The sequence below is a fragment of the Gastrolobium bilobum genome, unplaced genomic scaffold (genome assembly GCF_033153095.1).
Source record: "Gastrolobium bilobum isolate Gb01-03AN ecotype WA unplaced genomic scaffold, APGP_CSIRO_Gbil_v1 utg20955, whole genome shotgun sequence".
Lineage (NCBI taxonomy): Eukaryota > Viridiplantae > Streptophyta > Magnoliopsida > Fabales > Fabaceae > Gastrolobium > Gastrolobium bilobum.
Window position 1 is genome coordinate 163,222 of NW_026896977.1, and position 19,664 is coordinate 182,885.

A 19,664-nucleotide genomic window follows, 5' to 3' on the forward strand; every position below is an offset into this window, starting at 1 on the left:
ATGATTTAAATGGATTTTCTTTTAGTGCGAATTTTGTAAAACATCTTAGTGGAAATCATATATAGGATGCCTCTTTCACAATCTCACCTTAAATTTCTCTATTGTAGTATCTCACAATTTATCCTAGCCTTTTCTCAAAGTCGAGGTAAGTTTTTTTTTTACTCTCATGCTTTCTCTGGTTTTGTCATTTCTCCTTATGCTATTCTTCTTCAATATTAATTGATGATTTATGATTGTGCTTGTCATCTCTAATGATTTGTTTTGTTTTGTTTTCTTTATATGATTTATAAATATTTTTTTTATGTATTTATACTTTTAATATAATTATTATTTATATATATAGGTGTGTGTATTTATAAAATAAAAAAATAAAAATGAAATATATATATATATATATATAAGTAAATATTATATTAAAAGTATTCAATAAATAACATCGTTATTTGTATTATAATAATTTAACTTAAAGTAAAACACAAAATATTATAATATCATTATATATATATATATATATATATATTATCTATCATATGCAGTAATTTATAATATATTATATGATTATGTTAGTAATATATAATATTGTATGATCATTTTATTAAACATAAAATTGGTGGTGCTTTATACGATATATTGTGGCGCTTTATGCGCCAATTGGTGATATGTATAGCGCTTTATGTACCAATTTGTGAGACAAAATGGCATTTTTTGTGAAATCGTTGTCATTTTATTTTTTAGTATTACATTTTTTCTTCCCTAAATAAAATTTTGTCCTCAAATTTTGACATACTTTCTAAAAAAAAATTCAGAATAACTTTGTTCAATTACCTAAAATGCACCACGTTTCCAGTGTGACTTATCTGTTAGAAAATTTTAATTAACTTTGTTCAATTATCTATAATTCAGACAGTGGAAAATTAACTATTTTATGCTAAAATTACATCTATTATAAGTAAATAAACTAAATCTATCTCAAATAACTTCCCTTGAATAATTTCTACAAACGTAGTGAGAATGAAACTTCAAGTTGAAAAGGTAGAATGAGAATTGATAACTTATACCAAATTTAAACTGCTTCCTAACCATTGAGAGTAAAAAAAATTTCCTTTGCTACAGATTGATTGGATGAATTATGTCCTTGATTTTGAGGGTATTCTCTCATCAGGTGTCCTGACTTTCCACACTTAAAACATATGTCTTTTCTTACTAGCCATTCTCCAATATGATTTTTCTTACACTTAGGACATACTTGAATCTGATAATTAATATATTTTCTCTTCCTTCATTACCAATAGAGTTGTTTCTTGAGTCTTGTGCTTGTGAAAATCTCTCTTCTTCGTTGTCATCATTCTTCCTTCGATTTGCTCATCTGACTTTCTCCTTTGCCTCCTTAACTTCTATCATGCTTGCTTTAATGTTTCTGCACCTGTTTATTAGTGATGACAAATTTCTCATTTGATGTCCTATTATCATGCTTTTAAGTTCAATTTTAATCCATATTCAAACTTAGTTGTCAACATTCTTCATTAGGTTGATTTTGTACCTAATTGGAATATCTTTATAGTTCCTCAAATTTTGCCACATGTTTACCAACAGTCATATTTCCTACTTTTAGTTCAAGAAATTCCATTTCCTTCTTGTTTCTTACACTTTGTGGAAAATATTTTTCCAAATGCATATTTAAATGTTGTCAAATTAATTTTTGTTCCTTGACTTTGGAAATATCTTTTGGTATTTGTCCATCAATGTTCTGTTTCTCCAATCAACATATATGTGGCAAAATTTACTTGAAGAATAATAGGACAGTTCATTACGAGGAATATTTTCTCAAGTTCTTTCATCCATTCCACAGTTGTCTCAAGGTTATAATCTCAACCAAAAGTGGAAGGTTTATGCTTACGGAATTTAATTAGGCCTATGTAACCAGGATTAGGTCCCCCCCTGGGCATTCGCAGATTTAGGTCCACTTTTACTTTCAAAGTCATAGGTATGGTTTCTGGTTGCATGATCCTCCCTAAGCTCGAGAATAATTTGCTGATTTGATATAGTCTGTTCTCTAAGAGCTTCTGCCACCCGGTTAAACGCATTAGTTACTGGGTTAACTCCTTGTTCAGAGGTTGAAGATGTTTGTCTTGTATATGCCATATATCTATATATATTGTTTCACAGTAATGACTCGGCCAGGCTCAATACTAATAATTCAAAATACGAATGACCTATGACAAGATATCAAACAATATATAATTTAAGTATTTTATTTACTTGAATCGTTCTGTTCTGATACCATAAAATGTAACACCCCCTTTAATCGACTAGCATATAGGATATCACATTAATTTCTTAATTCTTATTTTATATATAACGCAACTGTTATAAAATAAATACCTTTTAAATCTAAGCAACAGATAAGAACTAAGGCGTATGATAAAATATTCTTAAAATTTAATTATACATCATACTGAAATTAAGTTCACTATTACATATGAAATAACCTATATTACATCATACTCTAAACTGAAAAGAGGTTTTTTATTCTATCAATTACTCCACCGAACTTCGTACAGTCTCTAAAGTATTTTACCCATATGGAGCTTTAAAATTACTTTAAGTTCATGTAATGCAATCTACTATATATCCTTACAATCATATCTAAGTCCTAAAAGTATATTATAATAGGAAATTAGACTTAGCTTGTTGGTTACAATCTTGGATCTTGATTATTCACTTGAGCTTGATGCTTTGATTTGTACGACAATAATTGATATTATGTTGGACTTCATGAATATATTTTTTTACCGTGACTTGTGACATTAAAATCATCTTAAATATTGTCTATGGTTTGTTACCTTTGATATTATTTTTGCTATTCTTTTTCTTTCTTGTTGCACATGATTAAATTGCTGTTGACTCCTTGCTATCCTTAAAGCTCATCCATGTTGTTGCAACTTTGATATGTCATTAATCTTCCTGTGTGGCTCTATTATGGGTTTTTTGACCATTGTGCCTTTAATTACATAAAAAAATAACACTTTGCTCCCGTATCACAATATTTCACTTATCTGCCATTGTTTGACCGTTGACCGCGCAATATACTCAAGTATATTGCGTGAAACAACAAATACTCGAGTATAGTATCCTGATAGTCGAGTATTTTTTGCCATCTTGGTTTGTTTTAACATTTCCTCGAGCATTGGACCGAGATACTTAAGTATTTGTTGTTCCACACAATATACTCGTGTAAATGAGACCAAAATGTCTATGGGAATTTTTCAAAGTGTAGCTCTGAAAAAGTTATGTTGAATAAAAAAATTGATTCGGACACTTGAAAGCCGAGTCAAAAGTTATGGCATTCTGAAGTTTTATTCTAAAATTTTCAAAATTTTGTAATACCAATAGATTTTGTGATACTCACAAAGTTCCTTTTCAGGTTACTCGAGTCAAATCCAATATTATAAGTATATTACTATAGAAACTTGTTTGATCCAAAAATTTTATGGAAAAAAATTTAACCTAAAACTTCGCATGACCATATTTTGTGGATCAAAAAAGTTTTGTGAGTATCACAAAATATATTGACATTACATACATTTCAAGTCTTTTTATATTATATATGTAGAATTAAAATTCAAAGTATGTAAGTAAATTAATAACGGGGGATGTTACGATATTACAATCGAAGCGAAGTGACTTATTTGAATTGAAGGAGTGCAATTGTGGTGTAATATTTTCTTACAATTTCCAATTATCAGTTTAACCAGAAAAATTAGTACTAAATTAGCACTGGTCGAACCTGATTTGTGACTAGTTCAACAATTCTTAACCAAGTTATATGCATCGTCGGTCAACTGATTGGGTCGGACCGATTAGTGGTCAAGTTCTTGGTTGGACAAGAAATAATTTTATAAGTACATTTCTTCAATGTTTATATTTTTTTTTTTGGTAAAATATTGTATATGCTATGCTAAGTTATCAATGATATATAATACATCATATATACATGTGTGAAAAATTACTTATAGAAAAAAATCTTATGCTTAAAAAATGTTAAATGCTTCAAACAATTTTTTTGTTGGGTACAAAACTGTATATGCTAAGTAATCAATAATATATAATACATTATACATATATACGAAAAACAACTTATGGAAAAAATCTTTTCTTTCAAAAGAATAAAATTTTACGCTTGTTTGTAATTAGTTTTCAAAAAAGGTTTTTTGATTTTCACAAAAAATAAAAACCTGTTTAGTAAAAAAAATTGAAAACTGTAACATTTTTTTTTGTTTTCATAATCAAATTTAGAGGACATGTCTGAATTATTTTAGCTTTTTGTTTAGTTTTTAACTTAAAAAAAAAACACAGAAAATAACTGTTTTCATAACTATTATATAAAATAGTTTTAAAAACAAAAAAACAATACACAATCAAATAGGCCCGTAATACTCGAAACAATAATTAATTTCACGTGTAAAAAATAAAAATAAAAAGCCATTGTGAGAATTGAAATATCGTACATAATGGATTTGATTATATATATATATATATATATATATATATATATATATAAATTATTTATTGATTCTCAAACTTTAAAATTTGACATTAAATTTTAATCATTGATATTTACCAGTTAAATTCATTAATTAATTATTATTTTTTAATAAATAATAATTATTGATTAACGAAAATCAATAGCTACGATTAAATGTAAAATTTTAAATAGTTATGATTAAATGTAAAATTTTAAAGTTTGACATTTGTATTAAAATATCCTATCTCATATATATAGGATATTTTAAAGTTATGATTAAATGGAAGAAAAGAAGCATGTACAAAATAAATAAATAAATTTTATTGCTTAAAAATATATGTGACATTTAGTTCTTTTAATAAATTTATATCAATTTATTCCATTAATTATAGAAAAATACATTAATTGTTAAAAATATTATTTTAATAAGAAAACTCCATTTGAGAATGTTCTCGTAACGTGACCTTCTCTGGTAAAAACGTTTTCCTCGTCACCTTTGTTAACTTCTCCTGCACATTCAACCATACCTATGTCATAATATAATAAGGGTTTATCATCTATCATTTAACATGACCACAAAAATTTTCCTACACACACAACATTTTGTGGGGCCCGCAGCAAAAAAAAAAAAAAAACTCTAGCACGCAAAACGAATCTCTATAACATAACACAATCACTTTTCCTACAACATAACTCTTATAAAACCCATATAATAATTGGTTGATTAAAAAACATTTTTCCAACACCATCTATTTATTTATTTTTAATATTTGATCATCTTTTAACTGACGAGCTCGTCGTACGCCAGAGCGCACCGAAACCGAACCCGGACTTGTTGCTGTAAAAAAAACTAGATTGGATAATCAGCGATAGATCCGAACTTGGTAAGTGGAGAGAGAGATTGGGTTCTGGTTTTGGTCTCCTCGGTCAAAAGAGAACACGCAAACCAGCCAACCCTTCACACAACGCAAACGTGTGTGCGCGCGTAGTCGGTGTGTGCTTCTCCCTCACCCCCAGACCCTAATCGCCACAGCTTCGAATCGATTATATGGTTGGTCTTTTCTAATTCTAGCTCGAATTTCAACTTCCTTGCTACGATCAATTCCGGTTTTCATTTCCAATTTATTTCAGTTCCGTAATTCAATTGATTGTGCCTTTTTTTTTTGCTGGTTTATTTGATTTGATTTGATTTGATTAGACCGATTACTGTTGGGGCCAGCATGCGCTAGCTTCCTTGTCGATTATCAAGTTGCTGATTCTGCTGATTCATTTCGTGCTGAATTATTGGATTTGAAGTCATGGATTTGGATTTGGTATCAAGTGTCAAGGTATATGATATATCCTTGACTTTTTTTTTTTGTGGTAGATAGATAAACAGTTTTTTTTTTTTTTTTTTTTAAATTTATCATCATCTCCAAAGGATCCCTTGTAACTCATTTATTTCGCATGTGTTGCAAATTGAGTTAGCTTTGTACTTTTCGACTTCGTCAAAATATTAATACAGAAAACGCTTTTGATTTTCGGGATGATGAATAATATATTTGGTTTATATACTAGAAACATACAGTAAGAGCAAGGAAATTTCATATTTATATATATATATATATTATAAATTGGATTAGCACGGATAATGAAAGACATTTTTACTGGAAAAGTATGGTATGTACCTTGTTGATTGATTGAACTTTTAGTTTTTATATGGTTTTGGTTATATATCTTGGAAACAATGCTAAACAAGGTGTTTTTTAGTACATGTTTTAATTTTCAGATCTTTTTATCCACTCACTGTTTTGACATTGTTTATAGGGAGCGGTTATACTTACTACTGAAAAGTTTTACTACTCTTAGTTACTACTAAACTAATCACCGTTAATTTCCGCCATCTAACGGTTATATATACTCATTATGTTAGTATTGGATATTTGTGGACAACGTGATTCCATGGTAGGAACTTTTTTAGTTTATTTGATGAAATTGTACTATGGCTTAAAATACTATATGGAAAAGCTAACATATAATTACACTTGAATTTCATTTGCATTACTTTACTGATTCATTGAAATCTCTTGTAGGAAAAATTGACATATTTTCGTATAAAAGAGCTCAAAGATGTGCTCTCTCAGTTAGGACTTTCCAAGCAGGGAAAGAAGCAGGTGAGATAATGAAATTATTGCTGAGTCAACTATTGTTATTTTATTAGGCTTTTTATATGAAACCTGAATGCTAGTATTGACACCCCATTGAATAATATTTATTGCCTGATTACTGGTTCTTGTTGATGATGACAAGTTGACAACCACTATTTCTTTCTTGATTTATTAATCTTTTTCTTTTCCATTTTCCGACTGTGTTACATAGCAGTTGGATTATTGTTTTTGATCTTATATGGTTAGGCATTGTACTTCTCTTAGCTATTAATAATATGAGTTTGCAACGCTTAAAATAGATGGATATAGTCTATTTATTACGTGAATTTTCATTATTGTAGTAACTTTGATTTGGAGTCCATGTATTATTTCCTTTTTAATCCTTAACTTAATATGCTGTCTTGGAGTTTTAGGATGATATAGTGATGCCAATGCTTCATCTTCTGCAGGATCTTTTGGAGCGCATATTATCCATTCTCTCTGATGATCAAGGTAAAATTATACACGTATGCACAGACACACAGGACTCAACTTTTGAGTCTAATTCTATGTTATATTTCTGTATTATTTTCTTAGTGCTTCTGTTTAGTTTGTGATGATGTCTATATATTGGAACTCTCGACAATATCTGCATAGGAAATGTGTATGGAATGGAATCATTAACTACATTAGAAGTATCTGCCAAGTAGAAGTTTATGCGTAGTTTTGTATTTGTCTTCCAATATCTGATTGAAATTGGCAATTGTAGTTATTGTAGCAACGTCTTTGATTCAAGTTCAGATGGAAATCTTTGGATAAGGCCATGGATTTTTTTTTTCATTTGCTCCAACAGTAAATCATCCTCGTTGATCAGATAAATTTGAGCTGTTTGTTTTCATCTGGGCTTGTATTTGTGCCCCAAATCTCCTTTATTTCCCCCTTCTCTTATTTGTTATATTTAAAGCTGGTTTGGCACATTCTATCTATTTTAGTAATGATGACTGACTTTGTGGGCAAAGCTTATTGAATCATAAAGCATTTGGGAGTATTGTCCGTCTAATTTAGTTCTGTGATTTTAGTATATGGAATTGGTTTCCTTGTGTTGCTTCCTCCTTACTCCTGTAAATTAAGCAACTTGTTTCTTTTTTCCCAGTTTCCAAAATGTGGGCTAAGAAGAATGCTCTTGGGAAAGAACAGGTGGCCAAATTAGTGGACGATACATACAGGTTAGTTTCAGCAATGTCATTGCTGATGATATTTTCTTCTAGCTTCCGGTATGCTTCAGATACATTTAATGGCCTAAAATATTTGGATAAGTTCACATAAATGATCTTGTTCTTCACTATTAGGTCTGGTTTATCGGATGCAATCTTCTTGTCTTGGCTTTGTTATATTTTATTGGCATTTTGTATTTTCTTTTGCCCCAGAAAAATGCAGCCGATATCTGGGGCCACTGATCTAGCATCGAAGGGACAGGGTGCGTCAGATAGTAGTAACGTGAAAGTTAAAGCTGAAATTGACGATTCCTTTCAATCGGATGCTAAGATTCGCTGTCTCTGTGGAAAAACATTGGAAACAGAGGATTTGGTCAAGGTGCGACATTGAAAATGTTTCTTCTTTCTTTATATCTATAAAATTCTGTGCATTTTTATATGCAAACATTATTTGATTGATAAACAGCCAAATTATGTTCTCATGTCCTTTTTTAGTGTGATTACACAAATTTTTCATGAAGACCTCCTGGATGTCACTTACACTTGATAATTTTGGAAATTTAATTTTTCTCATCTTATTGCAGTGCGATGATGAAAAATGCCATGTGTGGCAACACATCAGTTGCGTTATTATTCCAGAGAAACCTATGGAAGGCATCCCACCAGTACCTGATAAGTTTTATTGTGAAATCTGTCGACTCAGTCGTGCAGACCCGTATGTCATATTTCCTTCTTAATTTAGCTAGTAGCTATATATGGACTGAGCAATAATGATTTGTTTGAAAGTTTTTCAAATCATACTTTAGTATTGAATGCTTTATTTTTAATTTTTTAGATTTTATGTTAAAGGGTTTTAGTGTGTGATTGATTGTCTTCAAGGGGTTGTGATGGTTGACATGATTTGCTTTTCATCTTCAATTTCTCTGTGATGGTTTCCTCTGGTGTAGTGAAATAAGCTTTGTAGTTGTGAGATGATACTAAGTTTCATGGAACGGCTCTTCCCTCATTTAACCTGTTACATCCTCTCATAATTGACCTCTATTTTTTGTCCCTTCTATTGTTTAGCATTTCTCAATTTTTTTGCACCACAAACTTATATTTTCTGCTGTTCTCTCTGTTACAGGTTTTGGGTTTCAAAGGCGCATCCTCTGTTTCCAGTAAAGCTGACCATAACCAGTAATCCGACTGATGGGTGAGTACATGGTATAGATTTACTGACATTAGACGTAGTTTGTGTAATTGGGTTCACTTGTTTCTTAGTAAAATGAATGTCTTGTTTAATATATGCCTCGGAATCTAGATATACTCTTTGTTGTCTAATTTGCATGTAAGAAACTGGGATGTCTTTCACTTTGGCTTGAATACTAGGCCTGGCATGAGTGCAAGTTCTTTTGCTTGATACTATAAATGTTATAAGGATCGTAATTTATGCTAATTGCTTGGACTTTAATGTTGATGTCGTGTAGTATTTATATTGTTAGTTAAAATTCTTTGGATGTTGAATTCTCTTTTGAGTGAAATTTCCTCAGGACAATAACCTATTAAGATGTGAAGATTTTCTCCTTTTTGTTTTTTTCTCTTTCTCTTGTCTTAATGTTTTCTTAAATCTTTATTGGATGGAACTAAACTAGTAATATGTTTTTAAGACACGATCTAGGGGTCCTGCACAAAAAATTATTAAAATCTAATTTTTATTATGACTTTCTGCTTGAATAGGTTAACCACATTCCTGTTTGAATTTTTTAGATCCAACCCAGTGCAGAGTGTGGAGAAAACATTTCAACTTACAAGAACAGAGAAGGACCTTGTGTCAAAACCGGAATTCGATGTTGAGGTTGGTTTGGATTCCATGGCTTGTTGCATTGGGTTTGCTTATTTATTAAAAAAAGTAACATCATATGTAGGCTTGGTGTATGCTTCTAAACGACAAGGTTCCATTCAGGATGCATTGGCCACAATTCACAGACCTACAGGTCAATGGTATGTTAATACAAATTATGATCTCCTTACTGTTTTGGAATTATGTTTCATGTCATCAGTCCAGTGTGTGTTTGGATTAGCTTATTTTGGTGTAAAAAAAGTGATTATTTTTCCAAAATAACTTGTTACAAAGTTTTGATTACCATGGTATGTTAAGCAATTAGAAGCACATCATTTTAAAGTGAAACACAGAACATTGTGTAATGAATGGCCTTTCTAGTAGCTATATTTAAAATATGCTCTCGTTGATTTGACTTTGACCATATAGGTGTTCCGGTTCGTGCAATTAACAGACCTGGTTCACAATTGCTTGGGACTAATGGTCGTGATGATGGTCCAATTGTGAGTTTGTTGTCATTAATGGTTATGATATAACTATTTAAAATTCTGACATGGGGTCATTTAATATGTAAATCTAATTTTTGCTGGTTTTATTCAATTTCTTATCGTACTTCTCCTTTGTCAGATCACGCCATATACAAAGGACGGAATTAATAAGATTTCCTTAACAGTATGTGATGCTCGCATTTTTTGTTTAGGGGTTCGTATTGTTGAAAGGCGCAGCATGCAACAGGTAGATATCATTCTAAGCTTGATTATTTTCTAAGCAAACTATTATGAATGACTGTTGGTTCCTTTAATCCAGCCTTGTGGTACTGGAATAGTGAAGTTTGATGTTCAGATGTCAGTCCAAAGTTCCTGTTGTTGGTCCCTTTTGATTGATTTCTTAAAACATCAAATTTTACAGAACTTGGTATGCTTTGGTGTTTATCTTTCTTTGTCAATTTTGAATAACACCTAAAATTATGAAAAAGATAGTTTGGGAACTGATGTCCCACTTAGCATAGAGGGACCAAGGCAGATGTTTCTTCCTCCACAATAAATTGGAAAGCACAACTGCAAAGTATATGGGCGTCATAAAGTGTTGCTTCTACTCTAAATAACCAAATTTTTGTGGCTTTAGTTTATTGGGCATAGTTTGGGCTTTTAGTTGTGTATCCGACAAGCCAAATGTTTTAAGAAAATATATTGCTTATTTTACTTGATAATAATTACTAGATCTGGTTTGTGTTTTAACAAAGTTTATGGTTTTAATTGATTTTGACTGGTCCAACTCCCAATCATGTTTTGTTTGTTGAATTAATTCAGACTGGAAGCCTGATCGTCACCTGTTGAACCGACCAGTCCAGTCTGGTTTTAGAACATTGTTTGCATTTGTGTTGCTTTTCTTGAAGATGTTACCTTGGTGTGAATATTTTTACGTACATATGGTTCCCTTCTGTTGCTGTCCTAAATTTGTGGTTAAATAATTGAATCTCTGTTATGTAGATCCTAAACATGATTCCAAAGGAATCTGATGGTGAGTGTTTTGAAGATGCTCTTGCACGTGTCTCTCGTTGTGTTGGTGGTGGAAATGCAGCTGATAAAGCTGATAGTGATAGTGATTTGGAAGTGGTTTCAGATACTTTCAGCATTAATCTTCGCTGTCCAGTAAGACTTTCGTGTATTGGATTATCTAAGTAATTCATGAAGTTCTACTAATCAGTTTTCTACATTTTGGTGAATTTTATAGATGAGCGGTTCAAGAATGAAGATTGCTGGAAGATTCAAACCTTGCATTCACATGGGTTGCTTTGATCTTGAAGTTTTTGTGGAAATGAATCAACGGTCAAGGAAGGTAAGATTCTAACAAACGGTGCATGATTTGCCCCTCACCTCTATGATGATCATTTATGTCTGATGAAGAATTTAATTGTTTCTGCAGTGGCAATGTCCCATATGTCTCAAAAACTATGCATTGGAGAATATCATCATTGACCCTTATTTCAACCGCATCACTTCTAAGGTTGTTATTTAAAAACAAAATTCTGTGTTCATAAATCTTCACATGATGAATCAGTAGTTATTATTTAATTGGTTTGCTGTTACAGATGATAAATTGTGGTGAAGAAGTTACAGAGGTTGAGGTGAAGCCTGATGGTTCTTGGCGTGTCAAGGCAAAGAGTGAAAGTGAACGTCTGGATTTAGGGAATCTTGCACAATGGCACTTTCCTGATGGATCCCTGTGTTTTTCTACCGATGGAGATGTCAAAAGAGTAGAAACATTGAAGCAGGTCAAACAGGAAGGTGTTTCGGACAGTCCTAATGGTTTAATACTTGGCATCAAGAAGAATCGCAATGGAGTTTGGGAAGTCAGCAAACCTGAGGGAACACACACCTCTTCTGGTAATAAATTAAAAGAAGTTTTTGGAAATCATAAACAGGTGGTTATTCCGATGAGCAGCAGTGCCACTGGAAGTGGCCGGGATGGTGATGATCCTAGCGTAAATCAAGGTGGGGGTGGGCATATTGATTATTCTACTACCAATGGGATTGAGATGGATTCTCTGTGTCTCAATAATGTTGATTTAGCATATGGATACACTGCCCATAGCACTTCTGCTCAGGTGGGTGATGCAGAAGTTATTATTCTTAGTGATTCTGATGAAGACAATGACATATTGGTATCTCCTCCAATTGCATATAAGAACAACCAAAATGATGCTGCTGGAAATGATTACTCTGTGCCTCCGCCTGGAATCGTTGATTCATATACTGAAGATCAGATTGGTGGAAATTCATGCTTGGGGCTTTTTCCTAGTGAAGATGATTTTGGGATACATTCCCTGTGGTCTTTGCCTTCTTCTACTCAGGCTGGTCCCAGTTTCCAATTATTTGGTTCGGATGCAGATGTGTCAGATGCATTGGTCCATCTGCAGCATGGTCCTATTAATTGCTCCTCCTCATTGAATGGTTATCCGTTGGCTCCCGATACTGCTTTGGGACCTAGTAGTCTCTTACCTAATTCCTCTGCTGGTCGGTCTGATGCTGACTTAAATGGTGGTTTGGTTGACAATCCATTGGCATTTGCTGGAGATGATCCCTCGCTTAAGATTTTTCTACCCACAAGACCTGCAGAATCATCTATGCAGAATGAATTGAGAGATCAGGCAGATGTGTCTAACGGTGACTGCTCTGGAGATTGGATATCCCTTAGCCTCGGAGGTGGCGCTGGCGCTGGTGGCAGTAATGGCAATGCTTCCACTCAAAATGGGTTGAATTCTAGACATCAACTCCCAACTAAAGAAAGTGCCACAAATACTTTGACCGATACTGGTTTGTTGCTCTCTGATCCTAAATCAGAAATATTCCATAATTCCTTATTTTCTAGTGGAGTTTACTCTTGTTGGGAACCTTTTATTACTTGATAGTGTGCAGTGGCGTACATTGTTAGCTGGGAGAGATTTTATATTTAATGAAGAAAGAGAAATTGACTTTATTCTTTAAATTTTTAAAAATAAAAGTAATAATAAATAACAATTTTTTTATATAACGATAAGTACGTATTTTTAATAATGTTTATAAAATATCTTAATGAAGAAATATGTCTAGTTTTGAAAGATATAACAGATGTTTTCAAAAAAATAGAAAATAGCGTTGAAGTCTAAAAAAATTAATAAAATATTTTGATAAAATTAAATGCTCTACAAATTAGAACGTAATGACCATATAAATTTTGGGTTTTGTTAAATGTGTGCCCTTAGTGCACGTGTTAGGAATAAATAAGGCATTTATTACTCCTAATTACTTAAAGAAGAAAATATTTGGTACTTTTTAAACTTCTATGTTTTTGAATGCTTGTGCTTTTCATTTAATAGTTTCTATTTTGCTTTCTTAACCTATGCCTTAAGGGCAAACATTAACATAATCTTTTTTTTTTATTATTATTTTTATTTTTTATTTTCTAAAGAAATCTGTTATTTATATTTTAATTTTTTTAATTCAAAGAGTATAGTTAATTTCTCTTTCTTCATTAAATAAAAATTTCACTATTCACTCTACTTAAAAAAAGTTATCTATTCCATTTCTTCATTAAATTGTGTGATTGTTAAGGGTAATTGTAGTGTTGGCAGAATTGCTGAGAGAAGAGGGAGAGGAGAGAGAGAGAGAGAGAGAGAGAGAGAGAGAGAGAGAGAATGAATGTAATTGCTTGTTCATTCCATACAACTGTGGCTTTTATAGCAAGGATTTGAAATACTAAAAGGTGAAACTAACAAATGCTAATTGATGCAATTCAGGAATAATAATACCTATCCAATCTTTTATTATTGGAAGCTAGTAAATGTTAATTGATATTACTGAAGATGTGGTTAGAATCTTTTCTAGCCACTTTTTGGATTTTTTTGTGCATGGAGTAAGATGCGAAGACCTTGGTGCATAACATCTCTTCCATTGTCGAGATGTGACATGTCCTCAAATCGAGTAACATCCAATACTTGTTCATCTTCCCAACTAGAGCCCTTGAGCGCTAGGTCCTACCATGGAATCAATTCATGCGAGACTTGTTGAGTACATCGCATGATAACCCATTAGGTCATAATATCAAGCGGCCTGTTAATGGGTAAAGTGGATCTGGTTTGATAGGCTTGGAGAGTCATCCTCCATTAACAAAGAACCTATAAATATGGAAGGGTGGAGTGGCTTTTGCATTGATGACTACAAACAAACTTCTTGTTGCAATTGAAGCTTATCCTTGTCGTACTGCACTTGCTTCTCTTCATCAATCACACGTTTGACAGGAATCCGTGTAATCGGGGAGTGAGAGATGACGGGGTGCCAAGGACTGCAACTGTGTTGCTAAGTTGAGACTTATATGTGTGTGCCTATGCGGACACATATTGTAAGTTCAAAGTTTCACAAGCTCGAACCACCATAAGCACCTGGAGTTGCAAGCAAAAGATAAATAGGTTGCGTAAATGCTCCTTATAGAGTCCACGGACCTTGCTGGCAAGGTTCTTGAAGGTGGCTTGGCTTGGTAGTCGAGAATAGAGCCAATTTGAGAAAATTGGAGAAAGCTTGGTGAAGAGAGCAGTTGCATCCCCGTACTCTGAAGGACCAAAGCGGTGATGGATGGCTTGGACAAATACGTCCCAATTGGGCAGGAGGTTATTAGCCGCAAGACCTTGGTACCAAGTGGCTGCAAGTTCATTGAGATGCATTGCGGTCAACAACAGCCGATTCTCCATGTGCTTACTATAATACTGAAAATAGTGTTGCACGTTGAAAAGCCAAGTGGTTGGGTCACTTGAGGAAAAAAATGAGGGAACTTGGGGCTGTGGACTCTATTAAGAGAGCACGTTAATGAATTGGCACGTCATCTTAAAGTTGTCGGCTTGTGCAAAATGCCACAGTGTGCCTGACGTCGGATCTATAGTCAACGATGGTAGTGTTAGTCACGCGTGCCCGTTAATGCCCCAAGACTTTCTATTATAAATTGGTTTTCTTAGATTCCATGAAATCATGGCAGTGGTTATTGCAACTGGCTAGTTGTTGTAGTGCTTGCAATTGAGCCCCATGCTCTTGAGAATGGGTTGGTTGCATGGTGGAGGCAAGAGTAAAGCACCAGTTGTTAAGTGTAATTGTAGAGTTGGCAGAATTGCAGCCTGTTTCCCGATTGGCTTGTTGGTTTGGAACATGTCTTCAGTAGTTGTTTTGAATCCAGCATATAGAGAGAAGCTAATATAGCATCTCTTAATCGAAGAGTTGGCAGAATTACATAAAGAAAAGCAAAGACGAAGGGAGAGAGGAGAGAAGGATTGGAAGGAAGTAATTGCTTGTTTATTCAACACAACCATTGTTGCTTTTATAACAAGCATCAAAATTACTAGAAGGTTCGGCTAACAAATGCTAATGTTCATTGATACCAATAAGGACTAATGAATATCAATCCAATCTTTTATTAATGGAAGCTAGTAAATGCTAATTCAAACCGAGATGTGGTTACAATCTTCCCTTGCCACTCTTAGGGCTGTTTAAGCATCTGGAGTAGACGTGAAGACCTTGGTATGTAACATTGATTTTAAATCACTAGGTCAAAAATGAAATCAGTGGTTAGAGAATGGTGTAAAAATTTCATTCTTCCATAGGCATCAAATAATCCTTTGGTAAAATGCCAAACGGCCTAATCTAATAGGTATAACCTCAAATGTACATCCGAACCAATCTAAATTGGTTTGGATTGGAACGGTTTTTTAGGTTTTGTTAAAAAAAATAATATACAAACTCATCAGAATGTGAGAAATAAATCAAATACAAGTCTACACTAATTCATCAAAATACAATAAATACAAGTTCAAACAAATTCATCGAAATAACAATATGAATCTAAATTCTGAATACAAGTTCAAATTGTCATTCCTACAATATAATTCAAATCTAGGAAAGGGAGTTGAGTTTGACTTGGGGTATAGTAGGAAAGTTTTTAAATATAGATAATATAAGAATTTCTTTTGTAAAATATTTTAAAAATGCATATAAAATTCTAGGTTATCAATCGCGATTCTATCGCGCACAATCCTGCTATAGATGCAGGTATGTTATTTTTGCTACCCAACGCTACAGTTTTGTTGTAGAGATGTGATGGTAGGTCAAATTCCATATGACCCTTTTTGATTAGTGTCCCTTGTGCATTTTCATGGAGTATAATTGACTTTTTATTCTTTTTTTTGATAATGTCACCTCTAAAATTAAGGGTTTTGAGCCCTATCTCTCGACTGCTTCCTTTCCCTTGACGCACTCGCAACTCCTGCGCCCCCTCTGTATTCGGACTTAATTTCCAGCTAGCCCAGCTCACTTTTGGTAGTGTACTGATGATGTTCCGGCTAGGGACTGGGAGTTCAATGTCCTTCAACTCACTCTACTGACTGGCTCCTTGCCTCTGTTTTCACCTACTTCAACCCTCTTTTTCTCTTCAACCCGATGTTTTTGTCTTACAAGCAGTGTCTCTCTGACCTCTTACAAGGATTTATGTGGACTTTGTAGCAGTTATACCGTTATAGTGTTTTTGAGGTTGGCCATTTCGCCCTTCTATCTACGATTGATAACTATGATAAAATTTTGGATCCGAAAACTAATCAAAATTTGAAATTTATTTGGTTCAGTTATATATATATATGTGTAAAGAACTAATTCAACCGAAAACCTTAAAGTGTTGGGTGAGGGTCTTTTAATTGTTTATATTATTCTCTAACACACCTCTCGCAAGAGCCTTTTGGGCTTGCAGCGTGGATATTGCATATGCTCAATTTTTTTTTTTGTTGGTTTACCTTATGCTTATTTAATTGCACAAGTGGGGGGCGGTGAGAATCGAACTCGTGACCTTATGGTCACTGAAGCTTTGATACTATGTAAATAACTAATTTAACTCAAAACCTTAAGGTGTTGGATGAGGGTTTTTTTAATTGTTTATATTATTCTCTAACAATATATATATATATATATATATATATGGAATAAATAAGTTCTTAAAATAATTTGTTGGTTTCTTTCTTAGATAGCTCTACTGATACTGTAAATGAACATGTTTTATAAGCCTTTTTAGATGGAAAGTGTTAATTCTTTCAGATGGGGTTTTTTGTTCATTCCTATGCTTCGTATCAAGTTTATTTTATAAACTATTAAGGAGGATTGGAAGCTGGGTATTTATTTTCTTTGCATCGAGCACTGCTATACCTGCTGTGAAATGGTTAGAGACCATAAAATGTTTTGTAGGATTTGTCAAAATTCACTGCATGGTTGTGTTTATCTTCTGCATCATATCCTTTGTGCAAGAAATATAGAGAGAATTTTGTAGAAATCTTTATTCACAAAATGACCCAAATGCCGGGGTATGTAGACAATCTAAATGATTATTTGGATCACTTGAAAATGTGGAGGATGATAGCCTCTACCCAATGTTGAGGTGGTTAGCATTCCCTATGTGTTCATTTCTTTATGCATTTTGCATATCCCTGCATCCCCCTCTCCTTCCTTATTGTGTTTGGTTCCCTATTTCTGCTCCCAATCTGATAATTGCATTTTGACTTTTGAGTTAGTGACTATTGATGCATTTTTGACATTTTCTTTATCTCTCTTGACTGATTGTTTCTCCTGACGCAGCTTCTTTGCTTCTTGGTATGAATGATGTTAGATCTGACAAAGCAAGTAGGAAAAGATCAGATAGTCCTTTCTCATTTCCTCGCCAAAAACGTTCTGTAAGGCCGCGGTTGTACCTTTCTATTGATTCAGATTCGGAGTAAAGGTGTCAGGCCTTGTGTCTCAAGAACTTTAGGTACTCTTCTTAACACCAGATTTTGTTATAAATTAAAGGGAGGCATTTTTGGTCCTCGTGAAATGGCAGTTCATGTGGTCTGAGGCATCTCTGGTGGAACAGAGCTACAAATTTGCCCTGCTAAAATGCTTGCACACCTATTGGCAATTGTGTTGGCTGTATAAGATTCTCAATTTTTTATGCTTGATATTTAAGTTGCCCTTATGATAGATGTTAACAGGTTAAGCCTAAGCTTTTATTTCCTTCAATTTTCAATGAGGATCTGCTGGTGTTTAGTGCTGGTTCATTGTACAGTTGGTCATTCAAATCTGGTAGTTCAAACTTTTTAAGTTTGTGGGAAGTTTCCCTTGGGAATATTATATATAGCATTTTTTGTCTCTGCTGAGAGCAAATAACCTGTAAATGCTTAGCCATCGGATTCAATAGTGAAATCAAAAACATTTTTTTTTCTTAATCAGTTGGGTTATTTATCCAGGATATTATATGTTTTGCTTTCAGTAGCATAGTAGCATGCCTCCTGATTGGCCTGGTAGACGCCCAATTTTATATTATCTTGAAGTAAATATTTTTTTGTAACATATTTGATCACAAAAGATGCCTCTTGGATTGTACTTCCCGATGAGGATGTTTATTTGTATTTTGTTCCTGCTGAGCTTGTTGGCATTGTTCCGTGTTTGTTTGCACAGAAGTTTGAGTGAAAAAAAATAAAAAATAGAGCCCCCTTAATGATAAGGGATATAGTCCACTGTCGTTTAAGAGATAGATTATTTTAAGCTCCTGTCTGGCTGCTGAAAAATATGTAGGTTGGCAGCTGCTGTGTATACCCAAACTAGTTTAACAGGATGCTGGAGGAACGCGGTTTGGTTGTAGCCATCATTGCTATATTTCTCTTTAAAATTTTAGTGCTGGTTTAGTTTTTAAAATCAATTATATTCCTTAGTTTAAACTACCATATAACTTTTGGGTTTCTTAGAAATCAGCAAGAAAGGAAGATGTATTATAAAGAAAAGAGTTTTTGTCTGAAAAACTAAAGGAGTGAAAACATAATTTTATTTTTCGCAGTTGGTTTTTGTAGTTAAATGTTGTAATTTTGTATTTTTCTTTTATAGTTACATTGTACTATTTAGGATTGAACATGTCTATAATGAGTGTATATTCACTCTTGATTGATTTAAAGTGTCTTTTGATATTAATCTATTAAAATTGAATTATAGATACCCTCGTACTTTATTTACTTTATAGATAAAGATCATTTTGACGAACCCACCACCCGATATTTAATATGTATTTCAATCTCTGGGTTTGGCTGCTTATCTTAGTAAACTGAGGGAACCTTTTGATAACTTTATTACACGTCAATAGCCTAATTAAAGGTTAAGCTTAATTATAGTCTTAAACCATGTAGCAAAATTAAACTTATTTTTCACTTAGAAAAACTAATACTTCTATTTGAGGTATAAGTTATACTGGTAAAATTAAAATGAGATGGAAGACTAAAATTGAAAGTGTAATACTCGAATTTGAGATTTCGACAGTAATTTGGCATGGAAATATTATTAAGCAAACTTTCACGCAAACAAATGCGCTGGTGACCCAGTCATTCGGACTACAACTTGTTTAGGTGTGTTTGATTTAGGGTTAGTTTAGATGGGATTAAAAAAAGAGACTTT

The 19,664-nt window shown here is 33.1% G+C and overlaps 1 protein-coding gene across 1 annotated transcript; it reads left to right on the forward strand.

The window, feature by feature from the left end:
• Positions 1–5,375: 5,375 nt before the first annotated feature.
• LOC133303162 (E3 SUMO-protein ligase SIZ1-like) lies at positions 5,376–18,451 on the forward strand. The gene is made up of 17 exons (XM_061503039.1): positions 5,376–5,576; positions 5,724–5,853; positions 6,598–6,678; positions 7,122–7,164; positions 7,805–7,877; positions 8,079–8,244; positions 8,450–8,580; positions 8,989–9,057; positions 9,612–9,699; positions 9,770–9,845; positions 10,114–10,187; positions 10,312–10,419; positions 11,175–11,336; positions 11,419–11,523; positions 11,611–11,691; positions 11,777–13,001; positions 17,823–18,451. Exons 2-17 carry the CDS (start codon positions 5,824–5,826, stop codon positions 17,960–17,962), a joined length of 2,652 nt encoding a protein of 883 aa, XP_061359023.1. The 5' UTR covers positions 5,376–5,576; positions 5,724–5,823; the 3' UTR covers positions 17,963–18,451.
• Positions 18,452–19,664: the final 1,213 nt, after the last annotated feature.

Coding starts and splice junctions, on each gene's coding strand:
- LOC133303162 (XM_061503039.1), top strand. CDS start 5,824: ATGGATTTGGATTTGGTATCAAGTGTCAAG. Junction 7,878..8,078: donor TTAGTGGACGATACATACAG/GTTAGTTTCAGC, acceptor CTTTTGCCCCAG/AAAAATGCAGCCGATATCTG. Junction 11,337..11,418: donor GCATTAATCTTCGCTGTCCA/GTAAGACTTTCG, acceptor TGAATTTTATAG/ATGAGCGGTTCAAGAATGAA.